Genomic DNA, 18,203 nt, shown 5'->3' with positions numbered 1-18,203 from the left:
CCGCCGCTCCCGGAGCCCACCGCAAGCTACTCTATACATATTAACCCCTAAATCGCCGCTCCCGGAGCCCACCGCAACTATAATAAATGTATTAACCCCTAAACCCCCGCTCCCGGAGCCCACCGCAACTATAATAAATGTATTAACCCCTAAACCGCCGCTCCCGGAGCCCACCGCCACCTACATTATACCTATTAACCCCTATCCTGCCCCCCTATACCGCCGCCCTCTATAATAACGTTATTAACCCCTAAACCTAAGTCTAACACTAACCCTAATGCCCCCTTTACTTAAATATTAATTAAATAAATCTAAATAATATTTCTATTATTAACTAAATTAATCCTATTTAAAACTAAATGCTTACCTGTAAAATAAACCCTAATATAGCTACAATATAAATAATAATTATATTGTAGCTATCTTGAATAAACTTTCAATTTATTTTAACTAGGTCCAATAGCTATTAAATAGTTATTAACTATTTAATAGCTTACCTAGCTAAAATAAAGAGAAATTTACCTGTAAAATAAAAACTAACCTAAGTTACAATTACACCTAACACTACACTATACTTTAATAAATTATTCCTATTTAAAACTAAATACTTACCTATAAAATAAACCCTAAGATAGCTACAATATAATTAATAATTACATTGTAGCTATCTTAAGATTTATATTTATTTTACAGGTAACTTTGTATTTATTTTAGCTAGTTAGAATAGTTATTAAATAGTTATTAACTATTTAATAACTACCTAGCTAAAAGAAATACAAAATTACCTGTAAAATAAATCCTAACCTAAGTTACAATTAAACCTAATACTACACTATCATTAAATTAATTAAATAAACTACCTACAAATAACTACAATTAAATACAATTACATAAACTAACTAAAGTACAAAAAATAAAAAAAGCTAAGTTACAGAAAATAAAAAAATAAGTTACAAACATTTTACAAATATTACAACAATTTTAAGCTACTTACACCTAATCTAAGCCCCCTAATAAAATAACAAACCCCCCTAAAATTAAAAAATGCCCTACCCTATTCTAAATTAAATAAAGTTCAAAGCTCTTTTACCTTACCAGCCCTTAAAAGGGCCATTTGTGGGGGCATGCCCCCAAAAGTTCAGCTCTTTTGCCTGTAAATGAAAAATACAACCCCCCCAACATTAAAACCCACCACCCACATACCCCTAATCTAACCCAAACCCCCCTTACAAAAACCTAACACTAATCCCCTGAAGATCATCCTACCTTGAGTCGTCTTCACTCAGCCGAGCAGCGATGGAACCCAAGTGGACATCCGGACCGGCAGAAGTGATCATCCAAGGGGCGCTGAAGAAATCTTCCATCCGATGAAGTCATCATCCAGGCGGCGCTGAAGAAGTCTTCGATCCGGGCGATGTCATCTTCCAAGCCGGGTCTTGAATCTTCCTTCCACCGACGCGGAACCTCCTTCTTCACCTACGGACTACGACGAATGAAGGCTCCTTTAAGGGACGTCATCCAAGATGGCGTCCCCTCAATTCCGATTGGCTGATAGGATTCTATTAGCCAATCGGAATTAAGGTAGGAAAAATCTGATTGGCTGATGGAATCAGCCAATCAGATTGAGCTCGCATTCTATTGGCTGTTCCGATCAGCCAATAGAATGCGAGCTCAATCTGATTGGCTGATTGGATCAGCCAATCGGATTGAACTTGAATCTGATTGGCTGATTCCATCAGCCAATCAGATTTTTCCTACCTTAATTCCGATTGGCTGATAGAATCCTATCAGCCAATCGGAATTGAGGGGACGCCATCTTGGATGACATCCCTTAAAGGAGCCTTCATTCGTCGTAGTCCGTCGGTGAAGAAGGAGGTTCCGCGGCGGCGGAAGGAAGATTCAAGACCCGGCTTGGAAGATGACATCGCCCGGATCGAAGACTTCTTCAGCGCCGCCTGGATGATGACTTCATCGGATGGAAGATTTCTTCAGCGCCCCTTGGATGATCACTTCTGCCGGTTCGGATGTCCACTTGGGTTCCATCGCTGCTCGGCTGAGTGAAGACGACTCAAGGTAGGATGATCTTCAGGGGATTAGTGTTAGGTTTTTGTAAGGGGGTTTGGGTTAGATTAGGGGTATGTGGGTGGTGGGTTTTAATGTTGGGGGGGGTTGTATTTTTCATTTACAGGCAAAAGAGCTGAACTTTTGGGGGCATGCCCCCACAAATGGCCCTTTTAAGGGCTGGTAAGGTAAAAGAGCGTTGAACTTTATTTAATTTACAATAGGGTAGGGCATTTTTTTATTTTGGGGGGGTTTGTTATTTTATTAGGGGGCTTAGATTAGGTGTAAGTAGCTTAAAATTTTTGTAATATTTGTAAAATGTTTGTAACTTATTTTTTTATTTTCTGTAACTTAGCTTTTTTTTATTTTTTGTACTTTAGTTAGTTTATGTAATTGTATTTAATTGTAGTTATTTGTAGGTAGTTTATTTAATTAATTTAATGATAGTGCAGTGTTAGGTTTAATTGTAACTTAAGTTAGGATTTATTTTACAGGTAATTTTGTATTTCTTTTAGCTAGGTTGTTATTAAATAGTTAATAACTATTTAATAACTATTCTAACTAGCTAAAATAAATACAAATTTACCTGTAAAATAAATATAAATCCTAAGATAGCTACAATATAAATATTATTTATATTGTAGCTATCTTAGGGTTTATTTTACAGGTAAGTATTTAGTTTTAAATAGGAATAATATATTAAAGTATAGTGTAGTGTTAGGTGTAATTGTAACTTAGGTTAGTTTTTATTTTACAGGTAAATTTCTCTTTATTTAAGCTAGGTAGCTATTAAATAGTTAATAACTATTTAATAGCTATTGTACCTAGTTAAAATAAATTGAAAGATGCCTGTAAAATAAAAATAAATCCAAAGATAGCTACAATATAATTATTATTTATATTGTAGCTATATTAGGGTTTATTTTAAAGGTAAGTATTTAGTTTTAAATAGGATTAATTTAGTTCATAATATAAATATTATTTAGATTTATTTAATTAATATTTAAGTTAGGGGGGCGTTAGGGTTAGTGTTAGACATCAGTTTAGGGGTTAATAAATTTATTACAGTGGCGGCGTCGTAGTGGGGGGCAGGATAGGGGTTAATAAATTTATTATAGGTGGCGACGGTGTAGGGGGGGCAGGATAGGGGTTAATAAATTTATTATAGGTTGCGGCGGGTTCAGGGAGCGGCGGTTTAGGGGTTAAACTATTTATTTAGTTGCGGCGAGGTGTGGGATCAGCAGGATAGGGGTTAATAATTTTATTATAGAGGGCGACGGTATAGGGGGGGCAGGATAGGGGTTACTAGGTATATTGTAGGTGGCGGTGGGCTCCGGGAGCGGCGGTTTAGGGGTTAATACATTTATAAGAGTTGCGGCAGGGTCTAGGAGCGGCGGTTTAGGGGTTAGTAACTTTATTGAGTTGCGGGAGGCTCCAGGGGCGCCGGTATAGGGGGTAGAACAGTGCAGTTTAGTGTGGGTGCTTAGTGACAGGCTAGCAATAAAGCTGGGAAAAAGCCGAAGAGCAGCGAGATCGGATGAGTGATAACTCTCACAGTCCACTGCTCATCGCCCCGCAGCTTTTTGACAGCTTTATTTGATAACTTAGGCGAACGTATTCAAGGTCCGCTGCGGCGAAGGTAGGCGAGCTTAGGCGGACGTATTGGGCCGGCGAAGCCAGAAAAGTAGATGGCTTGATAACTACCCCCCATAGGCCCCTAGTTATCAAGCCGTCAACCTCAAATACGCTGGAAATCCGCAGCATATTTGTGGCGAGGCTGATTCACCTTAGTTATCAAGCCCTGCTGCCCGGCAAAAGTAGAATTTAGTGACGTAAGCTTCGATCCGCCGGACTCAGTCCGACACAGATCGATTCTTACGTCACTCCAGATGTTCTGCACACAAGTGCGGCACAATCTGACTACTTTTGCTAGTTATCAAAAAACTAGCAGGTACGCTCTGCACTTTTCCGGCCCAGCGTACCTGGTTTTTCGGAAAACAGCCAATAGAATGCGAGCACAATCTGATTGGCTGATTGGATCAGCCAATCGGATTGAACTTCAATCTGACTGGCTGATTCAATCAGCCAATCAGAGTTTTCCTACCTTAATTCCGATTGGCTGATAGAATCCTATCAGCCAATCGGAATTGAAGGGACGCCATCTTGAATGACGTCCCTTAAAGGAACCTTCATTCAGTCGTCGGCCGTCGGGGAAGAAGGATGTTCCGCGTCGGCGGGATGAAGATGGATCCGGAAGAAAGAAGATTGAAGATGCCGCTTGGAAGATGACATCGCCCGGTTGGAAGACCTCTTCAGCGCCGCCTGGATGATGACTTCATCGGATGGAAGACTTCTTCAGCGCCCCTTGGATGATGACTTCTGCCTCTCTGGATCTCCTCTTCGGTTCCATTGGTGGTCGGCTGGCTGAAGACGACTCAAGGTAGGATGATCTTCAGGGGGGTAGTGTTAAGTTTATTTAAGGGGGGTTTGGGTTAGATTAGGGGTATGTGGGTGGTGGGTTTTAATGTTGGGGGGGTTGTATTTTTATTTTACAGGCAAAAGAGCAGAATTCTTTGGGGCATGCCCCGCAAAAGGCCCTTTTAAGGGCTGGTAAGGTAAAAGAGCTGGTAACTTTTTAATTTAGAATAGGGTAGGGCATTTTTTTATTTTGGGGGCTTTGTTATTTTATTAGGAGGCTTAGATTAGGTGTAAGTAGCTTAAAATTGTTGTAATATTTTTTAAATGTTTGTAACTTATTTTTTTTATTTTTTGTACTTTAGTTAGTTTATTTAATTTAATTTAATTGTAGTTATTTGTAGGTAATTTATTTAATTAATTTAATGATAGTGTAGTGTTAGGTTTAATTGTAACTTAGGTTAGGATTTATTTTACAGGTAATTTTGTATTTCTTTTAGCTAGGTAGTTATTAAATAGTTAATAACTATTTAATAACTATTCTAACTAGCTAAAATAAATACAAAGTTACCTGTAAAATAAATATAAATCCTAAAATAGCTACAATGTAATTATTATTTATATTGTAGCTATCTTAGGGTTTATTTTATAGGTAAGTATTTAGTTTTAAATAGGAATAATTTAGTTAATAAGAGAAATATTATTTAGATTTATTTAATTAATTTTTAAGTTAGGAGGTTAGGGTTAGTGTTAGACTTAGGTTTAGGGGTTAATAATTTTATTACAGTGGCGGTGGTGTAGGGGGGGGCAGGATAGGGGTTAATACATTTATTATAGGTGGCAACGGTGTAGGGGGGCAGATTTGGGGTTAATAAGTTTAATATAGGTTGCGGCGGGGTCCGGGAGCGGCGGTTTAGGGGTTAAACTATTTATTTAGTTGCGGCGAGGTCCGGGATCCGCAGGATAGGGGTTACTAGGTATAATGTAGGTGGCGGCGGTGTCCGGGAGCGGAGGTTCAGGGGTTAATACATTTATAAGAGTTGCGACGGGGTCTAGGAGCGGCGGTTTAGGGTTTTATAACTTTTTTTGAGTTGCGGGGGGCTCCGGAGGCGCCGGTATAGGGGGTAGAACAGTGTAATTAGTTATAGTGCTTAGTGACAGGGGTATCAATAAAGCTGTCAAAAAGCCGAAGAGCAGTGAGATCGGATGAGTTATAACTCTCACAATCCGCTGCTCATCGCCCTGTACTTGGTGCACGGCTTTTTGACAGCTTTTTTGATAACTTAGGCGAAGGCGAGCTTAGGCGGGCGTATTGAACCGGCGAAGGCAGGTAAAGTAGACGGCTTGATAACTACCCCCCAGTGGCAATTATATTTGTTCAGCACTTAATAACTCCAAAAATACTCTACAAATTTATTTCAAATTTTCAGCATTCCCAGACACAGAGGGTGCTTGTTTATGCAATCCAAAAAGATACAAGCACTTGAAAACAGAGTTGAACATTGAACATTCTGGCATAAAAACAGCTGCATTATACTATTGCATAACGGAAGCATGAAAGACTCAAACCATTAATCTCACAGAGGTAGTAAGAGCTAAGCTAAATCAGATTACTATAAGGTCAAAAATAGTTGTCAAAGGTGGGAAGTCAAAAAATGTAATTGAATCAATGAACAGTTTTTAATTGATAGTGCTTTATTATAATGCATTCTAAACACAAAAAAACCTTTATAACCTACATGTTTTAGTAAACACCAGAATGTGTCCAAGGTCTGATGAAAATTGCTGTTTACTATGATTAAATAATTTGCTGTACAGATTGTAGTGTTTGCAATTAACATTTTGGTCTTTTCTGGAGCTTACTCTTTTTAAAATAGTATATTTTCCAAATTTTTCATAACCTATTTAAAAAAAAACAAAAAAACAGTGCAACCTTCTCCACATATGGTAACCTTTTTTTATGGTCACAACAATTTTTTGGCAAAGCTTTTAAATACTTCTGCCCTTCAAAATATTCCAAGTCTATGAGACCACAATGCAGGGAATTAAATATGGAATACACTACCAAATGCAAATATCTGAAGACTTGTATTTGACAAGGTCATGATGGACGTTGTAGAACTGTTTTTTTTTACAATATCTACTTTTATTTTACAGTCTATTGACTGAGATGAAATAATGCTATACTGTGGTGAAGATGTAATAAATTGCCGTGCTGAGATGTGAGAAGTGTCAATAACTCAATAGCTCTTAGCTTATCTATATATATGCTATATTGCTCTTTATACATTCTCATACCCACCACCTTTATTCATTAATGCATTAACCCCTAAACCGCCGACCCTCCACATTGTGACAAACTAAATTAAACTTTTAACCCCTAAACCCAGCACTCGCTAAATTTAAAGGGACAGTCAAGTCCAAAATAAACTTTCATGATTCAAATAGGGCATGTAATTTTAAACAATTTTGCTTTGTTCTCTTGGTATTCTTAGTTGAAAGCTAAACCTAGGTAGGTTTATATGCTAATTTCTTAGAACTTGAAGGCCGCCTCTAATGTGAATGCATTTTGACCACTAGAGGGCATTAGTTCATGTTTGTCATTTAGATAACATTGAGCTCATGCACGTGAAGTTACCAAGGAGTAAGCACTGATTGGCTAAAATCCAAGTCTGTCAAAAGAACTGAAATAAGGGGGCAGTTTTCAGAGGCTTAGCTACAAGGTAATCACAGAGGTAAAAAGTGTATTATTATTATAACTGTGTTGGTTATATAAATCTGGGGAATGGGTACTAAAGGGATTATCTATCTTTTTAAACAACAAATTCTGGTGTTGACTGTCCCTTTAAATTAATGTTACAATATAACTACCTTAAAATAAATGAAAACTTGCCTGTGAAATAAAAAAACCCTACGCTTAAACTATAAATAAACATTACTACTTAAAAAAAAATAAAAGATACCAAAAATAAAAAACCTAAATTACAAAATTAAAAAATCCTAATACTACCAAAATAAAAAACACCTAACATTACAAAAAATAACAAACTCTAAAATTACGAAAAATAAAAAAAATCTAAGATTACAAAAATAATAAACGAAATTATCCCCCCCCAAAAAAATGAAACCTAATCCAATACCCCTATAAATACAAAAAAGCCACAGCAAAATAAAAAAAAAATCTAATCTAACACTAAACTACCAATAGCCCTTAAAAGGGCCTTTTGCAGGACATTGCTTTAAAGAAATCAGCTCTTTTTGGATAAAAAATAACAAAGTCCCCCCTAAAAATACAACCCCCCACCCAACCAACCCACCAAAATAATAAATGCCTAACTAAAAAAATCCTAAGCTACCCATTGCCCCTAAATGGGCATTTGTATGGGCATTTTCCTTAAAAGAGCAATCAGCTATTCTGCTGCCCATTAAAAAATAATAAAGCCCTAATCTAAAAAAAACATTAAAAAAAACAAAAACAAACTTACACTAACCCCAATATAGGTACTGTCAGTAACTGATAGGAAAGTATGGCAAGTTTAATATATATGGATCTTCAACTGCAGATCAGAATGGAATGTTTCACTCAGCACCTGCTTATCATATGTAGAAGAGAAGCATATGGCTTGGAGTGATTTATTATATCTTGAAAGAATAGAGTGAGACAGGTTAAGAACCTGGAGCAGTCTCTTACAGAATCAGCTGTTAGAGAAAACTGGTAACCGAGGGGTTAATTATTTTAGGCAGAAGTTTGGTTGTCAAGAAACCTTTCAGTTTATGATCCCCTTTACCGGAGAGTGGTATAAAGCTGTAAGTTGCAAGAGCTGAACTGTCTGTTAGGCATAGGAGAAATCCTCAGGCAGCGTGAACAGTTAGAACCGAGGAGCTGCGACTTTAGGGAACGCTCAGCTGATCCTTGAGTGACAGCGGTGTTTGCGCTGTTGTAGAGCAGAGCAGGTGACATCAACTGCTGCAGGGAAACACAGAAACTCCCGGTGCTGACAGTTTAGTTGCGGTGATAGAAAAAGACAGATCCGGTGTAACAGATAGTTTCAGGAGCACTTGAAAGACTTGCACAAGCAAACAAAGGTTCAGAAATGATATTCAGAATCAATCCTCTTGTAAGGAAAGCGTAATCCAAAGAACACAATATGCAGTGTTAAGCTCAGCTACTAAACTCATTAACTAAGCACCTGTCTGCCCTCAGGAAATGGTTTAAGTAAGGTAGATAGGTGCGGCTTCATAGTTAAGGTGGAATTACAGATAACAGATGTCAGACAGTTAAGGTGGAGAGATGAGTTCTGACATGACCCCCCCTTCAGGCAAGCCTTCCCAAGGCTTGCAGCCTGGGGCAATCGGGGTTCCTCCTGTGGAACTGAGCAATGAGACGTGGAGCATTCACATGAGAGGATGGTTCCCAGGTATCCTCATCTGGTGGATAACCCTTCCATAGGACAAGGTACTGAAGTTCACCTTTAGCAATCCGAGAATCGAGTAATTCTTTTATTTCGTACTCTTCTGTATCCATAATTGATGGCTTGGGTGGTAAAATCTGTGTGCTGGAGGAGGTGGCTGGTTTGATCAGAGAAACGTGGAAAGTGGAGTGGATAGCCAGAGAGGGAGGTAATTGAAGTGTTACTGCATTTTGATTGATGATTCGTATAATCTGAAATGGGCCTATGAACAGATTGGCTAATTTTTTGCTTGGGATCTGCAATCTCAGATTTTTGGTGGAAAGCCATACCCAGTCACCGACAACGTATTGAGGTGATTGTCTTCTTCTCAGATCATAATATCTTTTCTGGGCACTTTGATCTGATTGCAAATGTTTCTGGAGTAGCTGTAGATTTTGCGTCATCCTATCAGCTATATCATCAATTTTGGGACTAGGAGAGTTGGTGGTTGTAAGAAAGGACATCTTAGGATGGAACCCATAATTGGCGTAGAAGGGAGTCATTCAAGATGAAGGGTTGAGCGTGTTGTTATAAGCGAACTCAGCGGTTGATATACAATTCATCCAGTCTTCTTGGTGAAACGCACAATAGGATCTGATGTACTGTTCCAGCCATTGATTCAAACGCTCCGTCTGGCCGTTCGTCTGTGGGTGATAAGCGGTGGTGTACCTATGGTTTATCTGTAGTTTCTGACATAGATTCCTCCAAAACCTGGAGGTGAACTGAGTCCCCCTGTCGGTGGTTAGAATGGTTGGTATGCCATGAAGTTTTAGAACATTATCTATGAATAACTGGGCTATTTCTGCGGAGGTTGGAAGTTTTCGATATGGAATGAAATGGGCCATTTTTGTCATCAAATCCACAATTACCAATATCGTGTTCATTCCAAGTGAGAGAGGCAATTCGACTATAAAATCCATGCCCAGATGGGTCCATGGTTTTTCAGGAACTTGTATAGGCATCAACAACCCATATGGAGGTCTTCTTTCTGATTTTGATGTGGTACAGATTGTACAATCTTGTATGTATTCCTTGATACTCATGTGCATCTTAGCCCACCAATAGTTCCTTATTATCAGATCCTTTGTCCTGGAAATTCCTGGATGGCCAGAAAGAGGAGAGTCATGGTGTTCCTTGATTAACTCCTGTCTCAGAGATTGGGGTACATATATCTTGTCTTTGATGTATCCTATACCATCTGTAGCAGTATGGAGTTGTGATGGAGTATTCATGTCTTGAAGCAAAGCCCCTTTAAGTTTAGAGGTGAAAGTTGAGGTGATACCAATGTATTTATCATGTGGTATGATTTCCTTTGGGTTTTGATCATTTACTGGCTTTGGGTCCTTCCGGGATAAGGCGTCAGCCTTACCGTTTCTTGAAGCGGGTCTGTATATAATCTGGAAATGGAATCTGCTAAAATAAAGAATCCATCGAACCTGTCTGGCAGAGAGCGTCTTGTTCCTTTGAAGAAATTCCAAATTTTTATGATCTGTATATACTATGATGGGTAGTCGTGTTCCTTCTAAAAGATGTCTCCAGTGCTCAAATGATCTTTTTTTTTTTTGTAAATCAAAGTTTTTTATTAAGGTAATTGGCGATACAAAGTATAATGCATAACAACCGATAGATCGACAAAAAAATATAACAATTCTATAAAGTTACACAGCTAGTATCTCATTTAAGCTATTTTCATGATACCTTAGGTTTTATTTTATATATTAAGTTTACTGTGATACCTCTATATGCAATTAAGCTATCAACTAGCATGATACTCACACTTAAGATATTGAGCATAATTCCATACGTTCAGAGATGAGAGGTAAAGTTTGAACGTTAAAGGAAAACTATAGTATAATGTAATGTAACACCTCCCAGCTTAAGCCGGGTCACTTTTGTACCCTGAAGAAAAAATCTCAAACTAGGGAGGGTCTCAACTAGCACATATGGTCTCTCTGGGACCAAACAATGTTTATACAAGTATTGCAATTAACTAATGATACGACATGTAGGTGAAAAATGCCTGGAACCTTTTCTTTACATGGATGTAAGGAGGTGCCACAAAAATATACAGAAGACGTTGGAGGTTTTTACAAAATATCTATATGCCTAGGTGGTAACCCGTTTAGCTGGTAAATTTAAGATGAGCACACCGGATACCTTATATTGGAATGACTGGGAACAGGCAAGCTCCTACTGGAGTAAGATAAAAGTTAACACTATTAGTATCCCCATGACAGGATAACGTATAAAAAGTGGATAGTCCATTAGAGATGTATCGCCAGAGACTAATAACTGCAGTCTGTCTCTGTGATCTCGGGACTCCATAATAATACCCCTTCAGCATGCTAAGTGAGGTCTGCAAACTGCATTAGTGACAATCCTAGGCTCATATATAGCGTCAGACATACCAAATTGGGTGAGTACCTAAAAGGTAGGTTAGATGGGGGGGGGGGGAGGGGGTCAATAAAACATACTGCTTTAGCTACACTGCTTGCATGAGTTAGGTGCTGAATTTTTAATTTGCAACTAAACGTAAAGTTATGAATTATTAACTGGGGAATCATAAAATATTATAACAAAGTATAATATTCAGCTTTCTGAGTCTGGATATTACTGAACCCTATATCCTCAGAAGCAAGAATTCATATAGTTATAGTAAAGTAATTCTCTGAAGAGCCCGAAATATATAAATATTAGTGGAAAGATAACATTTAGTACCTCATTATTATGAACTGCCTAAAGGCGAACTAGCATGTCTCGTTGAGCTCAAATGTGTAAAGGGGGGCCTATGAGACACCATTTGTAATAGACCACATGAAACCATAAATAATTGTCTGAGTTGCTTGACAAATTTCCTATCTTCTTAATAACATTGAGGCTCCTACAGTGTGGTCAAATAGCTGGAGGTAGGATGTATGTCTCGTACACTAACGATATTAGTAACCTATGTAACTAACAGTACCTCATGAGGGGACAACCCTGGTCCCAAACCTAACCGGGTTTGTTTCTCTAGAATTATAGGGGTGAATTTCCTTACAAAGCTAGAATAAAAATAAACTTGTGATAGTGCTGGATTGTGTAGTGAAGTAGCAAATATTTCAGTGAAAGCATGTCATTAATATCTTGCTGAATTACAAGGACATTGAGTGCAAAAATTATGTAAAGAAGACAAATAACATGTAAAAGCAACCATAACATCTATAGGCAATATATACAATATATAAACTTAAATCCATCTTCAGAGTGGCTCAAATGTATTTGTCCTTTTATAAGCAAGCTGAGGTCCTGGTGTGATATCTCCGATGTCACCAGTGTAGGAGTCCAGGGTTATACAATAGAGGGGTAGCTAAGAGTTAGAGGGAGAAGTTATTGCAGCTTACATTAATACCCTGTCAGATCATATACCAAACCCTCCATCCTAGCCTACCCCTAAACGGGGCAAGCCCTGTGTGTTATGTTGGGAATCCCAACCACCATGCATAAACCTCTTGGAAACAGAAGTAAACCCCTGCAAGGTCTCTCCTGCTTGAAACTCTGCTGGGCTATCGGGTGCAATAGTAAACAGCTCCATCAGCAAACATTTTTCAAATACAGGCTCGGGACACTCAGCGATATGACCACGGGAGTCGGCCGTACCTCCCGTGGGATACAACTGATATGCAGCTACGCTTCCTCTAGCTCCACTCCGTAGAGAAGCTAATGCCCGCAGATTCTGGCAAGCTCGAATCACCATTGCTGAGGTTTTCTCTCCGGTACTTGCCCGCAACAGGCTCAGCCTCTCCAGATCCAATTCACCCATGGCTGTATGAGATATGTAGACTGGGTCAAATGTCTCCACTTCATGATAGACAGAGTCACCAACGATAACGTCCCCAATAATGACCTGCTCCAGTATTGGGACAACTAAGGTCTGTCCATCCTCCCGATGCACCTCCGGTAGTATATGAATATTTCTCCTTGGGCGCCACGCCCGCCCATCGCCATCTTTATTATGTATATTCTTTATGTCGCACAGAATATCATTGTACCCCTCTTCCATCTTCCTTTCGAATTCTTGCAGTAAGGCACAGATATCAACTTGATGCTCCCCCATTGCAAAAGGGTATATAGCTGAAAGTTGGCTACAGATAAACACTGTTTCACTCGGTAATAGATGATACCGAGGGGGGAAGTTGTGAGTGAATAAAACAGCCGCCACTTACAGACTCAAATAGTTTAATTTCTGATGATATCTTCAGGCAAATAGTTACACCGTTCAGCTCCTTAACTTCTCCATAATAGATGCATTAAGCTGTAAGACAATATTGCAGTTTAGAGAGAAGATATTTATGAAATTGTAATTTCTGCTTGAGGACCCTCCCGGGTTTGCTTCTGATCATGGCGCAGTTTAGACACTCCCCCCCTCAAATGATCTTTTAATGGACAACAACTCTTTCTCTCCTATAGGGTAGTTGATCTCCGGAGGAGACATTACTTTAGAATAAAAGGCTACTGGATGAAGAGGATGATTCAAGTCTTCTCTCTGGGATAGGACTGAACCTAAAGCGTAATCAGAGGAATCCACTTCCAAAAAATACTGCAACTCTGGATTTGGATGTCGGAGTATAGGAGCAGAGGTGAACACAGATTTCAACCTGTGAAAGGCTTGAACTGCTAATGGATTCCCCAGAAAATGTGTTGTACAACCCGTAAGGGCAGTTAGGGGTTTAGCGATAGCAGAATAACCTTTAATAAAATTCCTATAATAGTTACTAAACCCAAGGAAGCGTTAAAGCTCCTTACGGTTAGAAGGTGTTGGCCAATCTTTTACCACTTCCACCTTATTATCCTGCATCTGTATTCCGTCTGGGGATATATCATATCCCAAAAAGGAAATCTTTTCTGTATGGAAAAGGCATTTCTCTGCCTTAGCATATAATCAATGTATTTGTAGTCTTGATAGTACCCATGTGACGTGTTTAATGTGATCCTCCAAGTTTTGGGAGTATATTAAAATGTCATTGAGGTAAACTATGACACAAATGTCAAGAAGATCCCTAAAAACATCATTGACAAAAAATTGGAACGTTGCCGGAGCGTTGCACAGACCAAAAGGCATTACCAGATAGTCATATAACCCATATCTCTTTCTAAAAGCTATCAACCACTCATCTCCCTCTCTTATGCGTATGAGGTTGTAAGCCCCCCTGAGGTCCAACTTAGTGTAGATCTTAGTTTGATGTAAACGCTCTATAAGTTCGGGGATCAAAGGGAGAGGGTAACGGTTCTTCACAGTAAACTGGGTTATATTGAATATGAGGCATAGTATTGATCATAATGTACTTACACTTTTTATTTATCTGCAGTACAGGGCAGTCTTTTACAGTGTGAGATGGGTTAGCGCAATATAGACATAGTGCCTGGGCCTTCCTTCTTTGCTTTTTCTCTAAAGATAGAGGACCCCTTAACATGCCTATCTCCATTGGTTCTTGAGGGACAGCTGCAGTGCTGAAGGACTGGTTAGGTGCAGAGGTTCTTTTATACGTAGGTTCTGAGGAGTGGCGTTAACTCTTCCTCTCCCGTAGTCTCCGATCTATTTGAATGGACAGTCTCATTAAACCTTCCAGGCTGTCAGGTAGTTCCACTCGAGCTAACTCATCTTTTACTTGGTCAGAAAGACCTAACCTGAACTGATTTTTTAGGGCTATACGATTCCATTGGGAATCTGTAGCAAACTGCTTAAAATCAGTTATATATAATTCAACAGATCTGGTGCCCTGTTTCAAAGCCCTCATCTTTGTTTCTGCAGTTAACTGAGAATTGGTGTCCAGGTATAGCTCGTCCATGGCGGTCAGAAAATCATTTAAGGAGTTGATGATAGGATTGTTGTTTTCATAGAATGAATCTGCCTAAATTCTTGGCTCCCTCTGAGGTAAGAAATTACAGTGAGCACCTTTATTTTATCATTCTGATAGGTCTTCTGCTTTAAAGTGAACATAAGTAGACAGGCATTCCTGAACTGTCTTTACATACGTCTGTCGTCTGAAAAAAGATCTGGAGAGGATATCTGTGGCTCTGGGCTTGCATCAGGTGGTACCGTTTTAGCAGATAGAGAGTCCTTAATAACCTTCCTTAAAGTTTCATTTTCAACTTGGAGATTGCTTAGAGCCTGACCGAGTTGGTCTACCCTCTGAGATAATCCATAAACAACTTGAGGTAGATCCGCTGGATCCTTTATTTTTAGGCTTAGTTAATCTGTCAATAACTGATAGGAAAGTATGGCAATTTTAATATATATGGATCTTCAACTGCAGATCAGGATGGAATGTTTCACTCAGCACCTGCTTATCATATGTAGAAGAGAAGCATATGGCTTGGAGTGATTTATTATATCTTGAAAGAATAGAGTGAGACAGGTTAAGAACCTGGAGCAGTCTCTTACAGAATCAGCTGTTAGAGAAAACTGGTAAATGAGGGGTTAATTATTTTAGGCAGAAGTTTGGTTGTCAAGAAACCTTTCAGTTTATGATCCCCTTTACCGGAGAGTGGTATAAAGCTGTAAGTTGCAAGAGCTGAACTGTCTGTTAGGCATAGGAGAAATCCTCAGGCAGCGTGAACAGTTAGAACCGAGGCGCTGCGACTTCGGGGAATGTTCAGCTGATCCTTGAGTGACAGCGGTGTTTGCGCTGCTGTAGAGCAGAGCAGGTGACGTCAGCTGCTGCAGGGAAACACAGAAACTCCCGGTGCTGACAGTTTAGTTGCGGTGATAGAAAAAGACAGATCCGGTGTAACAGATAGTTTCAGGAGCACTTGAAAGACTTGCACAAGCAAACAAAAGTTCAGAAACGATATTCAGAATCAATCCTCTTGTAAGGAAAGCGTAATCCAAAGAACACAATATGCAGGGTTAAGCTCAGCTACTAAACTCATTAACTAAGCACCTGTCTGCCCTCAGGAAATCGTTTAAGTAACCTTAGGTGCGGCTTCATAGTTAAGGTGGAATTACAGATAACAGATGTCAGACAGTTAAGGTGGAGAGATGAGTTCTGACAGGTACTCACCATTCCTGAAGTCCGGCAGGGTAAAGGTCTTCTTCCAGGTGGATCCATCTTCAATCTTCATCCCGGTGTGCCCAGAGCGATCTTCCATATTCATCCATGGGTGGCAGAGCTGATGCGGCATGGATCGGTGCAGGATCAGCGACGGTGCTGACATCTGACGTGGAGCCTCCTCTTCATGCAATCGTCCACCAATAGGATGAGAGCTGCTTAAATCCTATTGGCTCTTCAAATCAGCCAATAGGATTTAAGCAGCTCTTATCATATTGGCTGATTTTAAATTTTCAACCAATAGGTGCAAGGTTCCCCAATATAAAATGGGTACATTGGATTCCATCTTCAGTGTGTGGTGGACGATCGCATGAAGAGGAGGCTCCACGTCGGATGTCAGCACCGTTGCGGATCCTGCACAGCTTCGCGCTGCATCAGCTCTGCGGCCCCTGGATGAAGAAGGAAGATGGCTCTGTGGCACCGGGATGAAGATTAAAGATGGATCCGCCTGGAAGAAGACCTTAACCACCGGACTTCAGGAATGGTGAGTACCTATGTCAGGGTTAGTATTAGGTTTTTTTGGGGGTGTTTTTTTATTAGATTAAGGCTTTTTTATTTTTTATTGAGCAGCAAAAAGAGCTGATTGCCCTTTTAAGGGCAATGCCCATACAAATGCCCCTTTAGGGGCAATGGGTAGCTTAGGTTTATTTAAGTTAGGTCTTTATTATTTTGGGGGTTTGTATTGTTAGGGGGGACTTTGTATTTTTTTTTTTTTTAAAATGTCCTTAGGGTAATGCCCTAGGAAAGGCCCTTTTAAGGGCTATTGGTAGTTTAGTGTTAGATTAGGGTTTATTTTATTTTCTTTTTTTTTTTTCTTTTTATAGGGGCATTAGATTAGGTTTAATTTTTTTATTTTTGATAATTTCATTTATTATTTTTTGTAATCTTTGATTTTTTTTCTTTTTCGTTTATATTTAGAGTTTGCTATTTTTTGTAATGTTAGTTTTTTTTTTCATAGTGTTAGAATATTTTTATTTTGTAATTTAGGTTTTTTATTTTTGGTATCTTTTATTTTTTTAAATAGTAATGTTAGGTTTATATATAGTTTAAGCTTAGTTTTTTTTATTTCACAGGTAAGTTTTCATTTATTTTAAGGTATTTATATTGTAACTTTAATATAAAGTTAGTGGGTGTTAGGTTTAGAAACATAGAAACAACGAATTTGACGGTAGATAAGAACCAAAAAGGCCCATCAAGTCTATCCATATTACATGTTACTTTTTTCTTAGGATAGCCTTATGCATGTCCCAGGCATTTTTGAATTCCTTTACAGTCTTTGTGTTTACCACCTCAAATGGAAGTTTATTCCATGAATCCACCACCCTTTCTGTAAATAAATGCTTCCTCACATTTTTCCTGAATCTGCTACCATCTAACTTGAGATTGTGACCCCTTGTTTTGGCATTTATTTTTTTGTGGAAAATGCTTTCAGTTTCTACTTTATTAAGTCCCTTCATATATTTGAAGGTTTAGGGGTTAATAGTTAAATTTAGTTTGTCGCGATGTGGGGGGTCAGCGGTTTAGGGGTTAATAGGTTTATTTTAGTAGTAGCGATGTGGAGGGTTGGTGGTTTAGGGGTTAATAGGTTTATTATAGTATTTGTGATGCGGGGTTGGCGACTTAGGGGTTAAAAGGTAGTTTATGGGTGTTAGTGAACTTTGTAGCATTTGTTATGAGTTTTGTGAAACATTTTTTTTTCCTGAATAATCCATAACTACTGTTCTTTGATAGCAGAACTGATTATGGTGGTATAAGCTATAACGCTAGCGTAATAGCCGGACCGCACAACCTGTAATACGGGTGACCTGAAAATTCCACACTCAAAAGCCATTTTTTGAGTGCGGAATGGATCGTTGTGGTATAGGCTAAAACGCTAGCGGTATAGCCGTACCGCCGCGACTTGTAATACGGATGAGATGACTATTCCGCTTTTTTTTAGCAGCATAGCCATACCGCACAACTTGTAATCTAGGTCAATATAAGCTATTTCTGATTAGAATGAATGTAAAAGGTCACTTACAGGTTTTTGTCCTTGATGGCTGTAGGTATCAATAGTTGGTTCTCTTTCAAAGAGGTAAAACAGATGGGAAGCAGCTGATTTAGCTTTGGCATAATCTGGTGCAAAAGATAATGTCTGTCCAAGTGCAATTGCTCCATATGCTAGGATGGAAAATACACTAAGGAGAAA

At 38.9% G+C, this 18,203-nt stretch overlaps 1 protein-coding gene across 1 annotated transcript in view; it reads right to left on the bottom strand.

Moving 5' to 3' along the window:
* The window catches only part of LOC128660336 (ATP-binding cassette sub-family B member 5), a 414,907-nt gene that overhangs the window by 39,960 nt on the left and 356,744 nt on the right, over positions 1-18,203 (bottom strand). Inside the window, exon 26 of the mRNA XM_053714135.1 lies at positions 18,036-18,192. Within this exon, the coding sequence (XP_053570110.1) occupies positions 18,036-18,192 (157 nt within the window). The remainder of the gene's footprint in view (positions 1-18,035; positions 18,193-18,203) is intronic.

The sequence above is a fragment of the Bombina bombina genome, chromosome 5 (genome assembly GCF_027579735.1).
Source record: "Bombina bombina isolate aBomBom1 chromosome 5, aBomBom1.pri, whole genome shotgun sequence".
Lineage (NCBI taxonomy): Eukaryota > Metazoa > Chordata > Amphibia > Anura > Bombinatoridae > Bombina > Bombina bombina.
Note: the sequence above shows the minus strand (reverse complement) of the source record. Positions and strands in the feature narration are given on the sequence as shown.